A 17,342-nucleotide genomic window follows, 5' to 3' on the forward strand; every position below is an offset into this window, starting at 1 on the left:
GTGGCCCCTAGAGGCAGAAAAAAAATTTGGCTTCCGAAATTAACCCAATCCCTTATTTGTTGGACAATTGTTTATTATAAATGATAAATGAATAGTTCAGAAATTTGTCATATTTCCATGTTTGTTTCCGTAATATGGGATTTACTACTTGTTTACTTACCTTGACAGGAGTCTGGCAACAGGAAGTGACCATCTACACTTTGGTTCTGTTAATCTAGCCACTGCAAAAAATAAACAACAGTTGCATGTTTAGGTCAATTCCTCCATTTTAGCATGTATCAAATGTCATCTATAGACTGCCTTCAAAGTCCGTAAACAAATATAAACATGAGTCAAATCTCCGAACTCTTCTGTGGCGTCGAGGTGAGGATTCAGGGAGGCCTGAAGTGATGTTAGATATGTGTCTGAGGGGAAGGGAGAGAAGGAGGCTTGAAGGTGAAACGAGGGCGTTTCTCTCTCTGTACGATCTGTCCATCACAGAGAGATCAAACCTGGAAATGGGATGGAGCTGTCAGGTCCTTTAATCTCTCTCTTCAATGTCAGAGATGATAGGATCATCATATATGTATTAGACTGACAAAGAATAGGACTTGGGATCCTTTAAACACACACACACACACACACACACAAAACAGAGCGACAGACATGCGCCTCCTGTCCTCTACACGTCTCCATAAATCTACGACTGTTCTTCATTTCTTTCCTCTGTTCTGTCGTTCAACAGCACTGCTCGCTCAGCAACTTCTCTCCCATCCATGTCTCTCTCTCTCTACCTGCTCCTGGTGAAACCGATCCCTCGTTCACTCCACCTTGAGTTCACGCCTGTTCGCCTCCCCCCCATCCACATCTCTTCTTATCTCTCCTTCCTCTCCTCCTCTTCGTTCTCCGCTCCACGCCACAGCTCCATTTTCACACCTATCAGGCTTTTCAGTTGTTCCCCTTCTTCATCTCTCCCAGAAAACCTGCTTTCTGTTTCTTCTGTCTTCTGTTGTTGTCCCCTCCTTGTTTCCCCAGGCGTAACACACGAAGAAGAAAAAACATGAACTGGAGAAAGAGATGAAGCGAGGGAAGCATGAACTGGAGAAAGAGACACAGCGAGGGAGGCGGGAACTGGAGAAAGACGAGGGAGTCATGAACTGGAGAAAGATGAGGGAGGCATGAACTGGAGAAAGAGACACAGCGAGGGAGGCGGGAACTGGAGAAAGACGAGGGAGTCATGAACTGGAGAAAGATGGGGGAGGCATGAACTGGAGAAAGAGACAAAGCGAGGGAGGCAAGAACTGGAGAAAGACGAGGGAGGCATGAACTGGAGAAAGACGAGGGAGTCATGAACTGGAGAAAGATGAGGGAGGCATGAACTGGAGAAAGAGACAAAGCGAGGGAGGCAAGAACTGGAGAAAGACGAGGGAGTCATGAACTGGAGAAAGATGAGGGAGGCATGAACTGGAGAAAGAGACAAAGCGAGGGAGGCAAGAACTGGAGAAAGACGAGGGAGGCATGAACTGGAGATAGACGAGGGAGTCATGAACTGGAGAAAGAGACAAAGTGAGGGAGGCATGAACTGGAGAAAGAGACAAAGCGAGGGAGGCATGAACTGGAGAAAGACGAGGGAGTCATGAACTGGAGAAAGAGACAAAGCGAGGGATGCATGAACTGGAGAAAGAGACACAGCGAGGGAAGCATGAACTGGAGAAAGACGAGGGAGGCATGAACTGGAGAAAGAGACAAAGCGAGGGAGGCATGAAATGGAGAAAGAGACAAAGCGAGGGAGGCATGAACTGGAGAAAGAGACAAAAATGAGGGAGACATGAACTGGAGAAAGACGAGGGAGGCATGAACTGGAGAAAGACGAGGGAGGCATGAACTGGAGAAAGACGAGGGAGGCATGAACTGGAGAAAGACGAGGGAGGCATGAACTGGAGAAAGAGACACAGATGAGGGAGGCATGAACTGGAGAAAGAGATAAAGCGAGGGAGGCATGAACTGGAGAAAGAGATAAAGTGAGGGAGGCATGAACTGGAGAAAGAGAGAAAGCGAGGGAGGCATGAACTGGAGAAAGAGATAAAGCGAGGGAGGCATGAACTGGAGAAAGAGATAAAGCGAGGGAGGCATGAACTGGAGAAAGAGAGAAAGCGAGGGAGGCATGAACTGGAGAAAGAGATAAAGCGAGGGAGGCATGAACTGGAGAAAGAGACAAAGCGAGGGAGGCATGAACTGGAGAAAGACGAAGGATGTGCAGAAGAGAGAGAAGAGAAAAAAAAGTGCATGTTTCTTCTTCCTGCTCTGTCTCCTCCTGCTGCGTCTCCTCCTTCTGTGGCTCCTCCTGCTGCGTCTCCTCCTTCTGCGTCTCCTCCTGCTGTGTCTCCTCCTGCTGCGTCTCGTCCTGCTGCGTCTCCTCCTGCTCTGTTTCCTCCTCCTGCTGCGTCTCCTCCTGCTGCGACTCCTCCTGCTGTATCTCCTCCTGCTGTGTGTCCTCCTTCTGCTTCTCCTCCTTCTGCTCTCATCCTGCTGCGTCTCCACTTGCCGTGTCTCCTCCTGCCGCTTCTCTTCATATTGCCTCTCCTCCTGCTCTGTCTCCTCCTTCTGCGTCTCCTCCTGCTGCGTCTCCTCCTGCTGCGTCTACTCCTGCTGCGTCTCCTCCTGTTGTGTCTCCTCCTGCTGCATCTCCTCATGCTGGGTCTCCTCATTCTACACCTCCTCCTGCTTTTTTTCTTCCTGCTGTGTCTCCTACCGCTGTTTCTCATCCTGCTGTTGCTCCTCCTGCTGCGTCTCCTCCTGCTCTGTCTCCTCCTGATGTGACTCCTCCTGCTGTCATCTCTTCCTGCTGCTTCTCCTCCTGCTGCGGCTCCTCCTGCTGTGTCTCCTCCTGCTGTGTCTCCTCCTGCTGCGTCTCGTCCTGCTGCGTATCCTCCTGCTGGCTCCTCTTGCTGGCTCCTCCTGCTCTGTCTCCTCCTGCTGTGTGTCCTCCTGCTGTGTCTCCTCCTGCTGTGTGTCCTCCTGCTGTGTCTCCTCCTGCTGCCGCTCCTCCTGCTGCTTCTCCTCCTGTTGCTCTCATCCTGCTGCGTCTCCACTTGCTGCATCTCCTCCTGCTGCGTCTCCTCCTGCTCTGACTCCTCCTGCTGCGTCTCCTCCTTCTGCATCTCCTCCTTCTGCGTGTCCTCCTGCTGCGTCTCCTCCTGCTGGCTCCTCCTGCTGTCTCCTCCTGCTGTCTCTTCCTGCTGTGTCTCCTCCTGCTGTGTGTCCTACTGCTGCGGGCCCCTCCTGCTGCGTCTCCTCCTGCTGCTTCTCCTCCTGCTGTGTCTCCTCATTCTGTGTCTCCTCCTTCTGCGCCTCCTCCTGCTGCTTCTCCTCCTGTTGTGTCTCCTCCTGCTGTGTCTCCTCCTGCTGCGTCTCCTCTTGCTGTGTCTCCTCCTGCTGTACTCCTCCTGCTGAATCCTCCTGCTGTGTTTCCTCCTGCTGTCTCCTCCTGCTGTGTCTCTTCCTGCTGTGTCTCCTCCTGCTGCGTCTCCTCCTTCTGTGGCTCCTCCTGCTGCATCTCCTCCTTCTGCGTCTCCTCCTGCTGTGTCTCCTCCTGCTGCGTCTCGTCCTGCTGCGTCTCCTCCTGCTCTGTTTCCTCCTGCTGCATCTCCTCCTGCTGCGTCTCCTCCTGCTGCGACTCCTCCTGCTGTATCTCCTCCTGCTGTGTGTCCTCCTTCTGCTTCTCCTCCTTCTGCTCTCATCCTGCTGCGTCTCCACTTGCCGTGTCTCCTCCTGCCGCTTCTCTTCATATTGCCTCTCCTCCTGCTCTGTCTCCTCCTTCTGCGTCTCCTCCTGCTGCGTCTCCTCCTGCTGCGTCTACTCCTGCTGCGTCTCCTCCTGTTGTGTCTCCTCCTGCTGCATCTCCTCATGCTGGGTCTCCTCATTCTACACCTCCTCCTGCTTTTTTTCTTCCTGCTGTGTCTCCTACCGCTGTTTCTCATCCTGCTGTTGCTCCTCCTGCTGCGTCTCCTCCTGCTCTGTCTCCTCCTGATGTGACTCCTCCTGCTGTCATCTCTTCCTGCTGCTTCTCCTCCTGCTGCGGCTCCTCCTGCTGTGTCTCCTCCTGCTGTGTCTCCTCCTGCTGCGTCTCGTCCTGCTGCGTATCCTTCTGCTCTGTCTCCTCCTGCTGTGTGTCCTCCTGCTGTGTCTCCTCCTGCTGTGTGTCCTCCTGCTGTGTCTCCTCCTGCTGCCGTTCCTCCTGCTGCTTCTCCTCCTGTTGCTCTCATCCTGCTGCGTCTCCACTTGCTGCATCTCCTCTTGCTGTGTCTCCTCCTGCTCTGACTCCTCCTGCTGCGTCTCCTCCTTCTGCATCTCCTCCTTCTGCGTGTCCTCCTGCTGCGTCTCCTCCTGCTGGCTCCTCCTGCTGTCTCCTCCTGCTGTCTCTTCCTGCTGTGTCTCCTCCTGCTGTGTGTCCTACTGCTGCGGGCCCCTCCTTCTGCGCCTCCTCCTGCTGCTTCTCCTCCTGTTGTGTCTCCTCCTGCTGTGTCTCCTCCTGCTGCGTCTCCTCTTGCTGTGTCTCCTCCTGCTGTACTCCTCCTGCTGAATCCTCCTGCTGTGTCTCTTCCTGCTGTGTCTCCTCCTGCTTTGTCTCCTCCTGCTGTGTGCCCTCCTGCTGCATTTCCTCCTGCTGCGTCTCCTCCTGCTGCCTCTCCTCCTGCTGTGTCTCCTCCTTCTGCGTCTCCTCCTTCTGCGTCTCCTCCTGCTGCGTCTCCTCCTGTTGCATCTCCTCCTGTTGTGTCTCCTCCTGCTGCGTCTCCTCCTGCTGTGGCTGTGTCTCCTCCTGCTGAATCCTCCTGCTGTGTCTCCTCCTGCTGACTCCTCCTGATGTGGCTCCTCCTGCTGCGGCTCCTCCTGCTGTGACTCCTCCTGCTGCGATTCCTCCTGCTGCGTGTCCTCCTGCTGTGTTTCCTCCTGCTGCGTCTCCTCCTGCTGCCCTCCTCCTGCTGTGTGTCCTCCTGCTGTGGCTCCTCCTGCTGCGTCTCCTCCTGCTGTGTGTCCTCCTGCTGCGTCTTCTCCTGCTGCGTCTCCTCCTGCTGTGTGTCCTCCTGCTGTGTCTCCTCCTGCTGCGTCTTCTCCTGCGTTTCATTCCAAAGAGTTAAATTCAGGCTTCATGTTTGGGGTTGAAACCAGTGCCTAGCACCGGGATGGAACAGATGACCCTTCAGAGCCAGGGCTTCCTCCTTCCCCATCCACAACGCCCAAGTTTACTTGACGGTAAGAGCTCTCGACGTTGCCCTTAGTGAAGGACGTCAACTTTGGAAGTGAATCTTGACCGACCTGCCTGAGCCGACTGTAGCCTACTTACGTGTTGGAGAGGAGAACAGTGACATGTTTCGTCAGAAAAGAACATCAATACTTTTGAATGAACTCAATCAATTAATTCAATTCCATTTCAAATACTTGACTTTATCTTTCCCATCTGTGTGTGTTTTGTTTAAATTCTATCAAGGCACAGCTGTTCCAAAGCACCTCTTAAATTCAAAAGCTTTCACACAAACACACTCCACTGTTGAGAAGGCTTGTTCTCCATGTTTCTATAGTGATTAAACTAGTCTGAGGACGACTGGGCGTCTGAATCAGCACGCTAAATCATGTGTTGACCTATTTAAAGGTGTGTTGTTTGTGTGTGAGTCCCTCCGTGTGGGTGTGTGTTCATCAGGGTGTGACCTTCCGTGCGTGTGTGTGTCCATCCATGTGTGTCTGTCCGTGTGTGTGTGTGCGTGTGCGTGTGTGTGTGTGGGTGTGTCTCCGTGTGTGTCTGCGTGTGTGTCTGCGTGTGTGTCTGCGTGTGTCCGTCAGTGTGTATGTGTGTGTTTTGTGTGTGTGTGTGTGTGTGTGTGTGTCTCCGTGTGTGTCTGCGTGTGTGTCTGCGTGTGCGTGTGTCTGCATGTGTCTGCGTGTGTGTGTGTCTCCGTGTGTGTTTGCGTGTGCGTGAGCGTGTGTGTGTGTGTGTGTGTGTGTGTCATGCTGTGCAGTGTGAGTGTGCATCTGAGTATGTGTGTGTGTGTGTGTGTGTGTGTGTGTGTGTGTGTGTGTGTGTGTGTGTGTGTGTGTGTGTGTGTGTGTGTGTGTGTGTGTGTGTGTCTAATGTGCTCTAAGTATCAGTAGATTCATTGAGCCAAATGGAACACGGGACTATTTAGTGTCTTCCACTGACCAATCAGGAGGCCCCCCATGGACACACACATTCTACCAGACAGACAGAGAGCACTTTAGTTTCACAGTGAGGAACTACAGGAAAACAACTAGGCCCTTCTAAACAGGTTTCAGTGGAGGACACACACACACACACACTCACTCAAACACACACACACACACACACTCACTCCAACTCTATCCCCTACTGTTAGCTGACAACACACTTCAGACAGGAAACAGGAAAAGAGGCCTCGTCTGTCTGATATGCTGCTGTGCTGTGAGAGGTGTGTGTGTCATTTTGTGCAGTCTCTGTGTGTGTGTGTGTGTGTGTGTGTGTGTGTGTGTGTGTGTGTGTGTGTGTGTGTGTGTGTGTGTGTGTGTGTGTGTGTGTGTGTGTGTGTGTGTGTGTGTGTGTGTGTCTCAAGCTATGCAGTGTGTGAGTCCTCCACTAACTCCCCCTCCCCAAAAAAAACCTCTCCTCTCCTCTCCTCAACCTCTCCTCTCTCCTCAACCACTCCTCTCCTCAACCTCTCCTCTCTCCTCAACTTCTCCTCAACCTCTCCTCAACCTCTCCTCTCCTCTCTCCTCAACCTCTCCTCTCGTCTCTCCTCAACCTCTCCTCAACCCCTCCCTCAACCTCTCCTCAACCTCTCCTCTCTCCTTTATTATACCAGAGCAGTACTAAATTATACCAGAGCAGTATGATTTTTTAAATTGAAATTTTATTTATTTCACCTTTATTTAACCAGGTAGGCTAGTAATAATAATAATAATACAGTAGAACAAAAGAAAACAAAAAGTATATATACAGTGAGTGCAAATGAGGTACGATAAGGGAGTTAAGGAAATAAATAGGCCATGGTGGCGAAGTAATTACAATATAGCAATTAAACACTGGAATGGTAGATCGGCAGAAGATGAATGTGCAGGTAGAGATACTGGGGTGCAAAGGAGCAAAATAAATAAATACCAGTATGGGGATGAGGTAGATAGATGGACTGTTTACAGATGGGCTATGTACAGGTGCAGTGATCTGTAAGCTGCTCTGACAGCTGGTGCTTAAAGCTAGTGAGGGAGATGTGAGTCTCCAGCTCAGAGATTTTTGCAATTCGTTCCAGTCATGGGCAGCAGAGAACTGGAAGGAAAGACGACCAAAGGAGGAATTGGCTTTGGGGGTGACCAGTGAGACATACTTGCTGGAGCACGTGCTATGAGTGGGTGCTGCTATGGGGACCAGTGAGCTGAGATAAGGCGAGGCTTTATACCTTGCAGAGACTTGTAGATAACCTGTAGCCAGTGGGTTTGGCGACGAGTATGAAGCGAGGGCCAACCAACGAGAGTGTACAGGTCACAATGGTGGGTAGTGTATGGGGCTTTGGTGACAAAACGGATGGCACTGTGATAGACTGCATCCAATTTGTTGAGTAGAGTGTTGGAGGCTATTTTATAGATGACATCACCGAAGTTGAGGATCGGTAGGATGGCCAGTTTTACGAGGGTATGTTTGGCAGCATGAGTGAAGGATGCTTTGTTGCGATGTAGGAAGACGATTCTAGATTTCATTTTGGATTGGAGATGCTTAATGTGGGTCTGGAAGGAGAGTTTACAGTCTAAACAGACACCTAGGTATTTGTAGTTGTCCACGTATTCTAAGTCAGAGCCGTCCAGAGTAGTGATGCTAGTCAGGCGTGAGGGTGCGGGCAGTGATCGATTGAAAAGCATGCATTTAGTTGTACTTGTGTTTAAGAGCAGTTGGAGGCCACGGAAGGAGAGTTGTATGGCATTGAAGCTCGTCTGGATGTTAGTTAACACAGTGTCCAAGGAGGGGGCAGAAGTATACAGAATGGTGTCGTCTGCATAGGGGTGGTTCAGAGACTCACCAGCAGTGCAGATTATACCTACGGTATATAGTGCACTATCATCGACCAGGATCCTATTTCCTTTTTAGTGTACTACTGTTGACCAGGGCCCCTATTCCCTATATAGTGCACTACTTTAGACCAGGACCCTATTCCCTATATAGTACACTACTTTAGACCAGGACCCTATTCCCTATATAGTGCACTACTTTAGACCAGGGCCCTATTCCCTATATAGTACACTACTTTAGTGGAGGGCCCTATTCCCTATATAGGACACTACTTTAGACCAGGGCCCTATTCCCTATATAGTACACTACTTTAGACCAGGGCCCTATTCCCTATATAATGCACTACTTTAGAGGAGGGCCCTATTCCCTATATAGTACACTACTTTAGACCAGGGCCCTATTCCCTATATAGTACACTACTTTAGAGGAGGGCCCTATTCCCTATATAGTACACTACTGTTGATCAGGCCCTATTCCCTATATAATGCACTACTTTAGACCAGAGCCCTATTCCCTATATAGTACACTACTGTTGATCAGGCCCTATTCCCTATATAGTGCACTACTGTGGATCAGAGCCCTATTCCCTATGTAGTGCACTACCATCAACCATGGCCCTATTCCCGATATAGTGCACTACCATTAACCATGGCCCCATTCCCTATATAGTGCACTACTTTAGACCAGGGCCCTATTCCCTATATAGTACACTACTTTAGAGGAGGGCCCTATTCCCTATATAGTACACTACTTTAGACCAGGGCCCTATTCCCTATATAGTACACTACTTTAGAGGAGGGCCCTATTCCCTATATAGTACACTACTTTAGAGGAGGGCCCTATTCCCTATACAGTACACTACTTTAGAGGAGGGCCCTATTCCCTATATAGTACACTACTTTAGACCAGGGCCCTATTCCCTATATAGTGCACTGCCATCGACCAGGGCCCTATTCCCTATATAGTGCACTGCCATCGACCAGGGCCCTATTCCCTATATAGTGCACTGCCATCGACCAGGGCCAGTAAGGAATATGGTGCCATTTGAGATATATATGTTCTAGTCTCAAAGTACAGCTTCGATTCTATGGCTTTCAAGAAAACAGTCTGAGTCTGAGACCTGATTGGTCCATTTTGCCAGTAGCTTTTAACTCACTCAGGAAGTGTTGTGGGCCATTTCCATCTGCTGCCAAATGTGTTGAAAGATGTTCGATAGTAAATACTATGCTACCGCACGCATCCATCCTCCTCTCCTGCTCTATCCCTTTCTCCTCCTCTCTCTCTCTCTCTCTCTCTCCCTCTGTTTCTCTCTGTTTCTCTCTCTCTCCTTCTCTCTCTCCATCTCTCTCTCTCTCCCCCTCTCTTCCTTCCTCTCTCTCTCTCTCTCTCTCCCTCTCTCTACTTCTCTCTCTCTCTCCCTCTCTCTCCCCAACTATTCCTCCCCTCTCTCTCTCTCTCTCTCTCTCTATCCCTATCTCTCTCTCTCTCTCTCTCTCTCTCTCTATCCCTATCTCTCTCTCTCTCTCTCGCTCTCTCCCCCTCCCCTCTTCAATCTTTGCTATCCATATTCATGTCATTTTTATATGGATATGCCTGTAATGTACTGGCTGCTGTTTGTAACCATTACATCCTGGCTATACAAGGGCTGGAGAGCTGATATACACAATAATAACTTGGGATTCGGCCAGAAATACCATTATCACTACACACACACACACACACACACACACACACACACACACACACACACACACACACACACACACACACACAAACACACACACACACACACACACAACACACACACACACACACACACACACACACACATACACACACACACACACACACACACACACACACAAACACACACATACACACACACACACACACACACACAACACACACACACACACACACACCCTTTCCATCCTCCTATAGTTCATACCTCCCACTACTTCACTACAAATCACATCTCAAGTAGTATGACAGTGTGTGTGTGTGTGTGTGTGTGTTGTGTGTGTGTGTGTGTTGTGTGTGTGTGTGTGTGTGTAGTGATAATGGTATTTCTGGCCGAGGGGTGGGGGGGGGGGGGGGGGGGGTTATTCATCCTCTAATCTCTACATTAGAGGAACTGGAAATTCAGATGTATAAGAAATGGCATAAAGACAGAACAATGAAATTAACAGTGAATTTTACTTATTAACTTTCTGTCTCATCCCAGCACCAGCCCCTTCAACCAGCTGCCACACCCACTCTGACTGAAATGTGTTCATTGGCTGCCTCATCCCAGCACCAGCCCCTTCAACCAGCTGCCACACCCACTCTGACTGAAATGTGTTCATTGGCTGTCTCATCCCAGCACCAGCCCCTTCAACCAGCTGCCACACCCACTCTGACTGAAATGTGTTCATTGGCTGCCTCATCCCAGCACCAGCCCCTTCAACCAGCTGCCACACCCACTCTGACTGAAATGTGTTCATTGGCTGCCTCATCCCAGCACCAGCCCCTTCAACCAGCTGCCACACCCACTCTGACTGAAATGTGTTCATTGGCTGTCTCATCCCAGCACCAGCCCCTTCAACCAGCTGCCACACCCACTCTGACTGAAATGTGTTCATTGGCTGCCTCATCCCAGCACCAGCCCCTTCAACCAGCTGCCACACCCACTCTGACTGAAATGTGTTCATTGGCTGCCTCTTCCCAGCACCAGCCCCTTCAACCAGCTGCCACACCCACTCTGACTGAAATGTGTTCATTGGCTGCCTCATCCCAGCACCAGCCCCTTCAACCAGCTGCCACACCCACTCTGACTGAAATGTGCTCATTGGCTGCCTCATCCCAGCACCAGCCCCTTCAACCAGCTGCCACACCCACTCTGACTGAAATGTGTTCATTGGCTGCCTCATCCCAGCACCAGCCCCTTCAACCAGCTGCCACACCCACTCTGACTGAAATGTGTTCATTGGCTGCCTCATCCCAGCACCAGCCCCTTCAACCAGCTGCCACACCCACTCTGACTGAAATGTGTTCATTGGCTGCTGTGAAACAAGATCAAAGGCATTAGAGGAAGGAGCAAGGAGCAAGAGGAAACAGAAATAAGCCAATCACTGTCAGAGTGGCAGATGTTCCACTGGCCTATAGCAGGTGCCAAGCAGGTGCCAATCACTGTCAGAGTGACAGATGTTCAACTGGCCTATAGTGGGTGCCAAGCAGGTGCCAATCACTGTCAGAGTGACAGATGTTCCACTGGCCTATAGCAGGTGCCAATCACTGTCAGAGTGACAGATGTTCAACTGGCCTATAGTGGGTGCCAATCACTGTCAGAGTGACAGATGTTCAACTGGACTATAGTGGGTGCCAATCACTGTCAGAGTGGCCGATGTACAACTGGCCTATAGTGGGTGCCAATCACTGTCAGAGTGACAGATGTACAACTGGCCTATAGTGGGTGCCAATCACTGTCAGAGTGACAGATGTTCAACTGGCCTATAGTGGGTGCCAATCACTGTCAGAGTGACAGATGTACAACTGGCCTATAGTGGGTGCCAATCACTGTCAGAGTGACAGATGTACAACTGGCCTATAGTGGGTGCCAATCACTGTCAGAGTGGCAGATGTTCAACTGGCCTATAGTGGGTGCCAATCACTGTCAGAGTGACAGATGTACAACTGGCCTATAGTGGGTGCCAATCACTGTCAGAGTGACAGATGTTCAACTGGACTATAGTGGGTGCCAATCACTGTCAGAGTGGCCGATGTACAACTGGCCTATAGTGGGTGCCAATCACTGTCAGAGTGACAGATGTTCCACTGGCCTATAGTGGGTGCCAATCACTGTCAGAGTGACAGATGTACAACTGGCCTATAGTGGGTGCCAATCACTGTCAGAGTGACAGATGTTCAACTGGCCTATAGAGGGTGCCAATCACTGTCAGAGTGACAGATGTTCAACTGGCCTATAGAGGGTGCCAATCACTGTCAGAGTGACAGATGTTCAACTGGCCTATAGAGGGTGCCAATCACTGTCAGAGTGACAGATGTTCAACTGGCCTATAGAGGGTGCCAATCACTGTCAGAGTGACAGATGTTCAACTGGCCTATAGTGGGTGCCAATCACTGTCAGAGTGACAGATGTTCAACTGGACTATAGTGGGTGCCAATCACTGTCAGAGTGGCCGATGTACAACTGGCCTATAGTGGGTGGCCTATAGTGGGTGCCAATCACTGTCAGAGTGACAGATGTACAACTGGCCTATAGTGGGTGCCAATCGGGTGCCAAACACTAGACCACGCACTCTGCAAGATTCATGGTCCTTTCCAGCAAGTTAAAGTAAATGCTGCCTACAGCCCCACACATCGATGCAAAAGACAAACTGTTGTTCAATATTTAGTCTGTCAATAGATGATTTTGTTTCTGTCTCCTGCCGTGGTATAGGCTCTGAGATGAAATAGGCTGTGATGTCTCTCTCCTGCCAAACACTAATACCGTAGCCTACCCATACCGTCAAATATTTTGAACCCCCCTAGAGTCAATGTCCGCACCCCAGCGCAAATGTCATTAGCATGATTCTAAAAAAAAACCTATGGAAATCAGTCCATTTAAGCTAGAGATGTCTGGGTTTCATTGTTGTTTTGGATGTGACTCAATCCACGGCATCCGCTGCATCTACAGGTGAAAGGTCAAATCTAATCAAATCTAGTGTTATTGGTCAAATACACGTGTTCAGCAGGTATGTTATTGGTCACATACACGTGTTCAGCAGGTATGTTATTGGTCACATACACGTGTTCAGCAGGTATGTTATTGGTCACATACACGTGTTCAGCAGGTATGTTATTGGTCACATACACGTGTTCAGCAGGTATGTTATTGGTCACATACACGTGTTCAGCAGGTATGTTATTGGTCACATACACGTGTTCAGCAGGTATGTTATTGGTCACATACACGTGTTCAGCAGGTATGTTATTGGTCACATACACGTGTTCAGCAGGTATGTTATTGGTCACATACACGTGTTCAGCAGGTATGTTATTGGTCACATACACGTGTTCAGCAGGTATGTTATTGGTCACATACACGTGTTCAGCAGGTATGTTATTGGTCACATACACGTGTTCAGCAGGTATGTTATTGGTCACATACACGTGTTCAGCAGGTATGTTATTGTGGATATAGCGAAGTGTTTCTAGCTCCAACAGTGTAGTAACATCTAACAAGTAACATCTAACCATTTCACAACAATACACACAATGCACACAAATCTAAAGTAAAGGTATTTCATTAAAAATTTATAATTATTTGGACGAGTAATGTCAGAGCTGTATAGACTAAGATACAGTAGAATAGAATAGAATACAGTGTATACATATAATACAACATATGTACACATTATTAGAGTGACAAGTAACAAGTGTTCCGTTATTGAAGGGGCCAGTGTTCCGTTATTGAAGGGGCCAGTGTTCCGTTATTGAAGGGGCCAGTGTTCCGTTATTGAAGGGGCCAGTGTTCCGTTATTGAAGGGGCCAGTGTTCCGTTATTGAAGGGGCCAGTGTTCCGTTATTGAAGGGGCCAGTGTTCCGTTATTGAAGGGGCCAGTGTTCCGTTATTGAAGGGGCCAGTGTTCCGTTATTAAAGGGGCCAGTGATTTCTAGTCTGTCTACAGAATCTTCTGCAGCCTCTGAACGGTTTGGCCTACTGACTATTAGGACCCCTCTATGGGAAGGACACCTCTATGGGATAGACACCTCTATGGGAAGGACACCTCTATGGGATGGACACCTCTATGGGATGGACACCTCTATGGGAAGGACCCCTCTATGGGATAGACACCTCTATGGGAAGGACACCTCTATGGGATAGACACCTCTATGGGGAGGACACCTCTATGGGAAGGACACCTCTATGGGGAGGACACCTCTATGGGATGGACACCTCTATGGGAAGGACACCTCTATGGGGAGGACACCTCTATGGGATGGACACCTCTATGGGATGGACACCTCTATGGGAAGGACACCTCTATGGGATGGACACCTCTATGGGAAGGACCCCTCTATGGGATAGACACCTCTATGGGAAGGACACCTCTATGGGATAGACACCTCTATGGGGAGGACACCTCTATGGGAAGGACACCTCTATGGGGAGGACACCTCTATGGGATGGACACCTCTATGGGAAGGACACCTCTATGGGGAGGACACCTCTATGGGATGGACACCTCTATGGGATGGACACCTCTATGGGAAGGACACCTCTATGGGATGGACACCTCTATGGGAAGGACACCTCTATGGGGAGGACAACTCTATGGGATAGACACCTCTATGGGATGGACCCCTCTATGGGATAGACACCTCTATGGGGAGGACACCTCTATGGGAAGGACACCTCTATGGGGAGGACACTTCTATAGGGAGTACACCTCTATGGGATGGACACCTCTATGGGAAGGACACCTCTATGGGATAGACACCTCTATGGGATGGACACCTCTATGGGAAGGACACCTCTATGGGATAGACACCTCTATGGGAAGGACACCTCTATGGGAAGGACACCTCTATGGGAAGTGGAGACTCTCACGAACACGATCGTGTTCTCCGTTCTTCTACGACTCCCACAAGCGTTCTGGGACTCTGGTCTGAAGACAATACAGACGAACTTCCAACTTCTGCCTGTAGCGTCTGAACAGTTTGGACGACACACTAATATGACCCTCTGTGGAAAGGTGAGACTCTCAGAAACACGTACGTGTTGGTTGTTTTGATCAAGGACGCCCACAACCCTCACAAGACTCTTCTGAATGTCCCCCGGTACCCGTTGAAAGAATGAATGGAAGTAAATATGGAGACCATGTGACAACCAAAAAGAGGTTAAATGCATGTAACAAAACAAACAACACATGTTTCCTGATTTGTCTGATAACTCTCAGATAGAGGACAGACGCTTCACTTTTCTGGGAATATCTGTTATTCACTGTGTCTCTATGGTCTAATAGCAGTAAGGACTGTCTGTTATTCAATGTGTTTCTATGGGCTAATAGCAGTAAGGACTGTCTGTTATTCACTGTGTCTCTATGGGCTAATAGCAGTAAGGACTATCTGTTATTCAATGTGTTTCTATGGGCTAATAGCAGTAAGGACTATCTGTTATTCAATGTGTTTCTATGGGCTAATAGCAGTAAGGACTATCTGTTATTCACTGTGTCTCTATGGGCTAATAGCAGTAAGGACTGTCTGTTATTCACTGTGTTTCTATGGGCTAATAGCAGTAAGGACTGTCTGTTATTCACTGTGTCTCTATGGGCTAATAGCAGTAAGGACTATCTGTTATTCAGTGTGTTTCTATGGGCTAATAGCAGTAAGGACTATATGTTATTCAATGTGTTTCTATGGGCTAATAGCAGTAAGGACTATCTGTTATTCAGTGTGTTTCTATGGGCTAATAGCAGTAAGGACTGTCTGTTATTCAGTGTGTTTCTATGGGCTAATAGCAGTAAGGACTATCTGTTATTCACTGTGTTTCTATGGGCTAATAGCAGTAAGGACTATCTGTTATTCAGTGTGTTTCTATGGGCTAATAGCAGTAAGGACTGTCTGTTATTCACTGTGTCTCTATGGGCTAATAGCAGTAAGGACTATCTGTTATTCAATGTGTTTCTATGGGCTAATAGCAGTAAGGACTATCTGTTATTCAATGTGTTTCTATGGGCTAATAGCAGTAAGGACTATCTGTTATTCACTGTGTCTCTATGGGCTAATAGCAGTAAGGACTGTCTGTTATTCACTGTGTTTCTATGGGCTAATAGCAGTAAGGACTGTCTGTTATTCACTGTGTCTCTATGGGCTAATAGCAGTAAGGACTATCTGTTATTCAGTGTGTTTCTATGGGCTAATAGCAGTAAGGACTGTCTGTTATTCAATGTGTTTCTATGGGCTAATAGCAGTAAGGACTATCTGTTATTCAGTGTGTTTCTATGGGCTAATAGCAGTAAGGACTATATGTTATTCAATGTGTTTCTATGGGCTAATAGCAGTAAGGACTGTCTGTTATTAATTGTGTTTCTATGGGCTAATAGCAGTAAGGACTATATGTTATTCAATGTGTTTCTATGGGCTAATAGCAGTAAGGACTGTCTGTTATTAATTGTGTTTCTATGGGCTAATAGCAGTAAGGACTATATGTTATTCAATGTGTTTCTATGGGCTAATAGCAGTAAGGACTATCTGTTATTCAGTGTGTTTCTATGGGCTAATAGCAGTAAGGACTGTCTGTTATTCAGTGTGTTTCTATGGGCTAATAGCAGTAAGGACTATCTGTTATTCACTGTGTTTCTATGGGCTAATAGCAGTAAGGACTATCTGTTATTCAGTGTGTTTCTATGGGCTAATAGCAGTAAGGACTGTCTGTTATTCAGTGTGTTTCTATGGGCTAATAGCAGTAAGGACAATCTGTTATTCACTGTGTTTCTATGGGCTAATAGCAGTAAGGACTATCTGTTATTCAATGTGTTTCTATGGGCTAATAGCAGTAAGGACTATCTGTTATTCAGTGTGTTTCTATGGGCTAATAGCAGTAAGGACTATCTGTTATTCAGTGTGTTTCTATGGGCTAATAGCAGTAAGGACTGTCTGTTATTCAGTGTGTTTCTATGGGCTAATAGCAGTAAGGACTGTCTGTTATTCACTGTGTTTCTATGGGCTAATAGCAGTAAGGACTGTCTGTTATTCACTGTGTTTCTATGGGCTAATAGCAGTAAGGACTGTCTGTTATTCACTGTGTTTCTATGGGCTAATAGCAGTAAGGACTATCTGTTATTCAGTGTGTTTCTATGGGCTAATAGCAGTAAGGACTGTCTGTTATTCAGTGTGTTTCTATGGGCTAATAGCAGTAAGGACTGTCTGTTATTCACTGTGTTTCTATGGGCTAATAGCAGTAAGGACTGTCTGTTATTCACTGTGTTTCTATGGGCTAATAGCAGTAAGGACTGTCTGTTATTCACTGTGTCTCTATTGGCTAATAGCAGTAAGGACTATATGTTATTCAATGTGTTTCTATGGGCTAATAGCAGTAAGGACTGTCTGTTATTCACTGTGTTTCTATGGGCTAATAGCAGTAAGGACTGTCTGTTATTCAGTGTGTTTCTATGGGCTAATAGCAGTAAGGACTGTCTGTTATTCAGTGTGTTTCTATGGGCTAATAGCAGTAAGGACTGTCTGTTATTCAGTGTGTTTCTATGGGCTAATAGCAGTAAGGACTATCTGTTATTCAATGTGTTTCTATGGGCTAATAGCAGTAAGGACTGTC

The 17,342-nt window shown here is 48.2% G+C and overlaps 1 protein-coding gene across 1 annotated transcript; it reads left to right on the forward strand.

Annotated features, from left to right (window-relative positions):
- Positions 1-4,139: 4,139 nt before the first annotated feature.
- On the forward strand, positions 4,140-11,093 carry LOC139419339 (keratin-associated protein 10-6-like; the record flags this gene model as incomplete). Its single annotated transcript, XM_071169280.1, is given in 4 exon segments — positions 4,140-4,802; positions 4,844-4,955; positions 4,958-5,040; positions 10,251-11,093. Coding segments are annotated over 4 exon segments (1,701 nt in total), but the record flags the coding sequence as incomplete, so codon positions are not given.
- Between the last annotated feature and the right edge of the window lie 6,249 nt (positions 11,094-17,342).

Source organism: Oncorhynchus clarkii, chromosome 10 (assembly GCF_045791955.1).
Source record: "Oncorhynchus clarkii lewisi isolate Uvic-CL-2024 chromosome 10, UVic_Ocla_1.0, whole genome shotgun sequence".
Classification (NCBI taxonomy): Eukaryota; Metazoa; Chordata; class Actinopteri; order Salmoniformes; family Salmonidae; genus Oncorhynchus; species Oncorhynchus clarkii.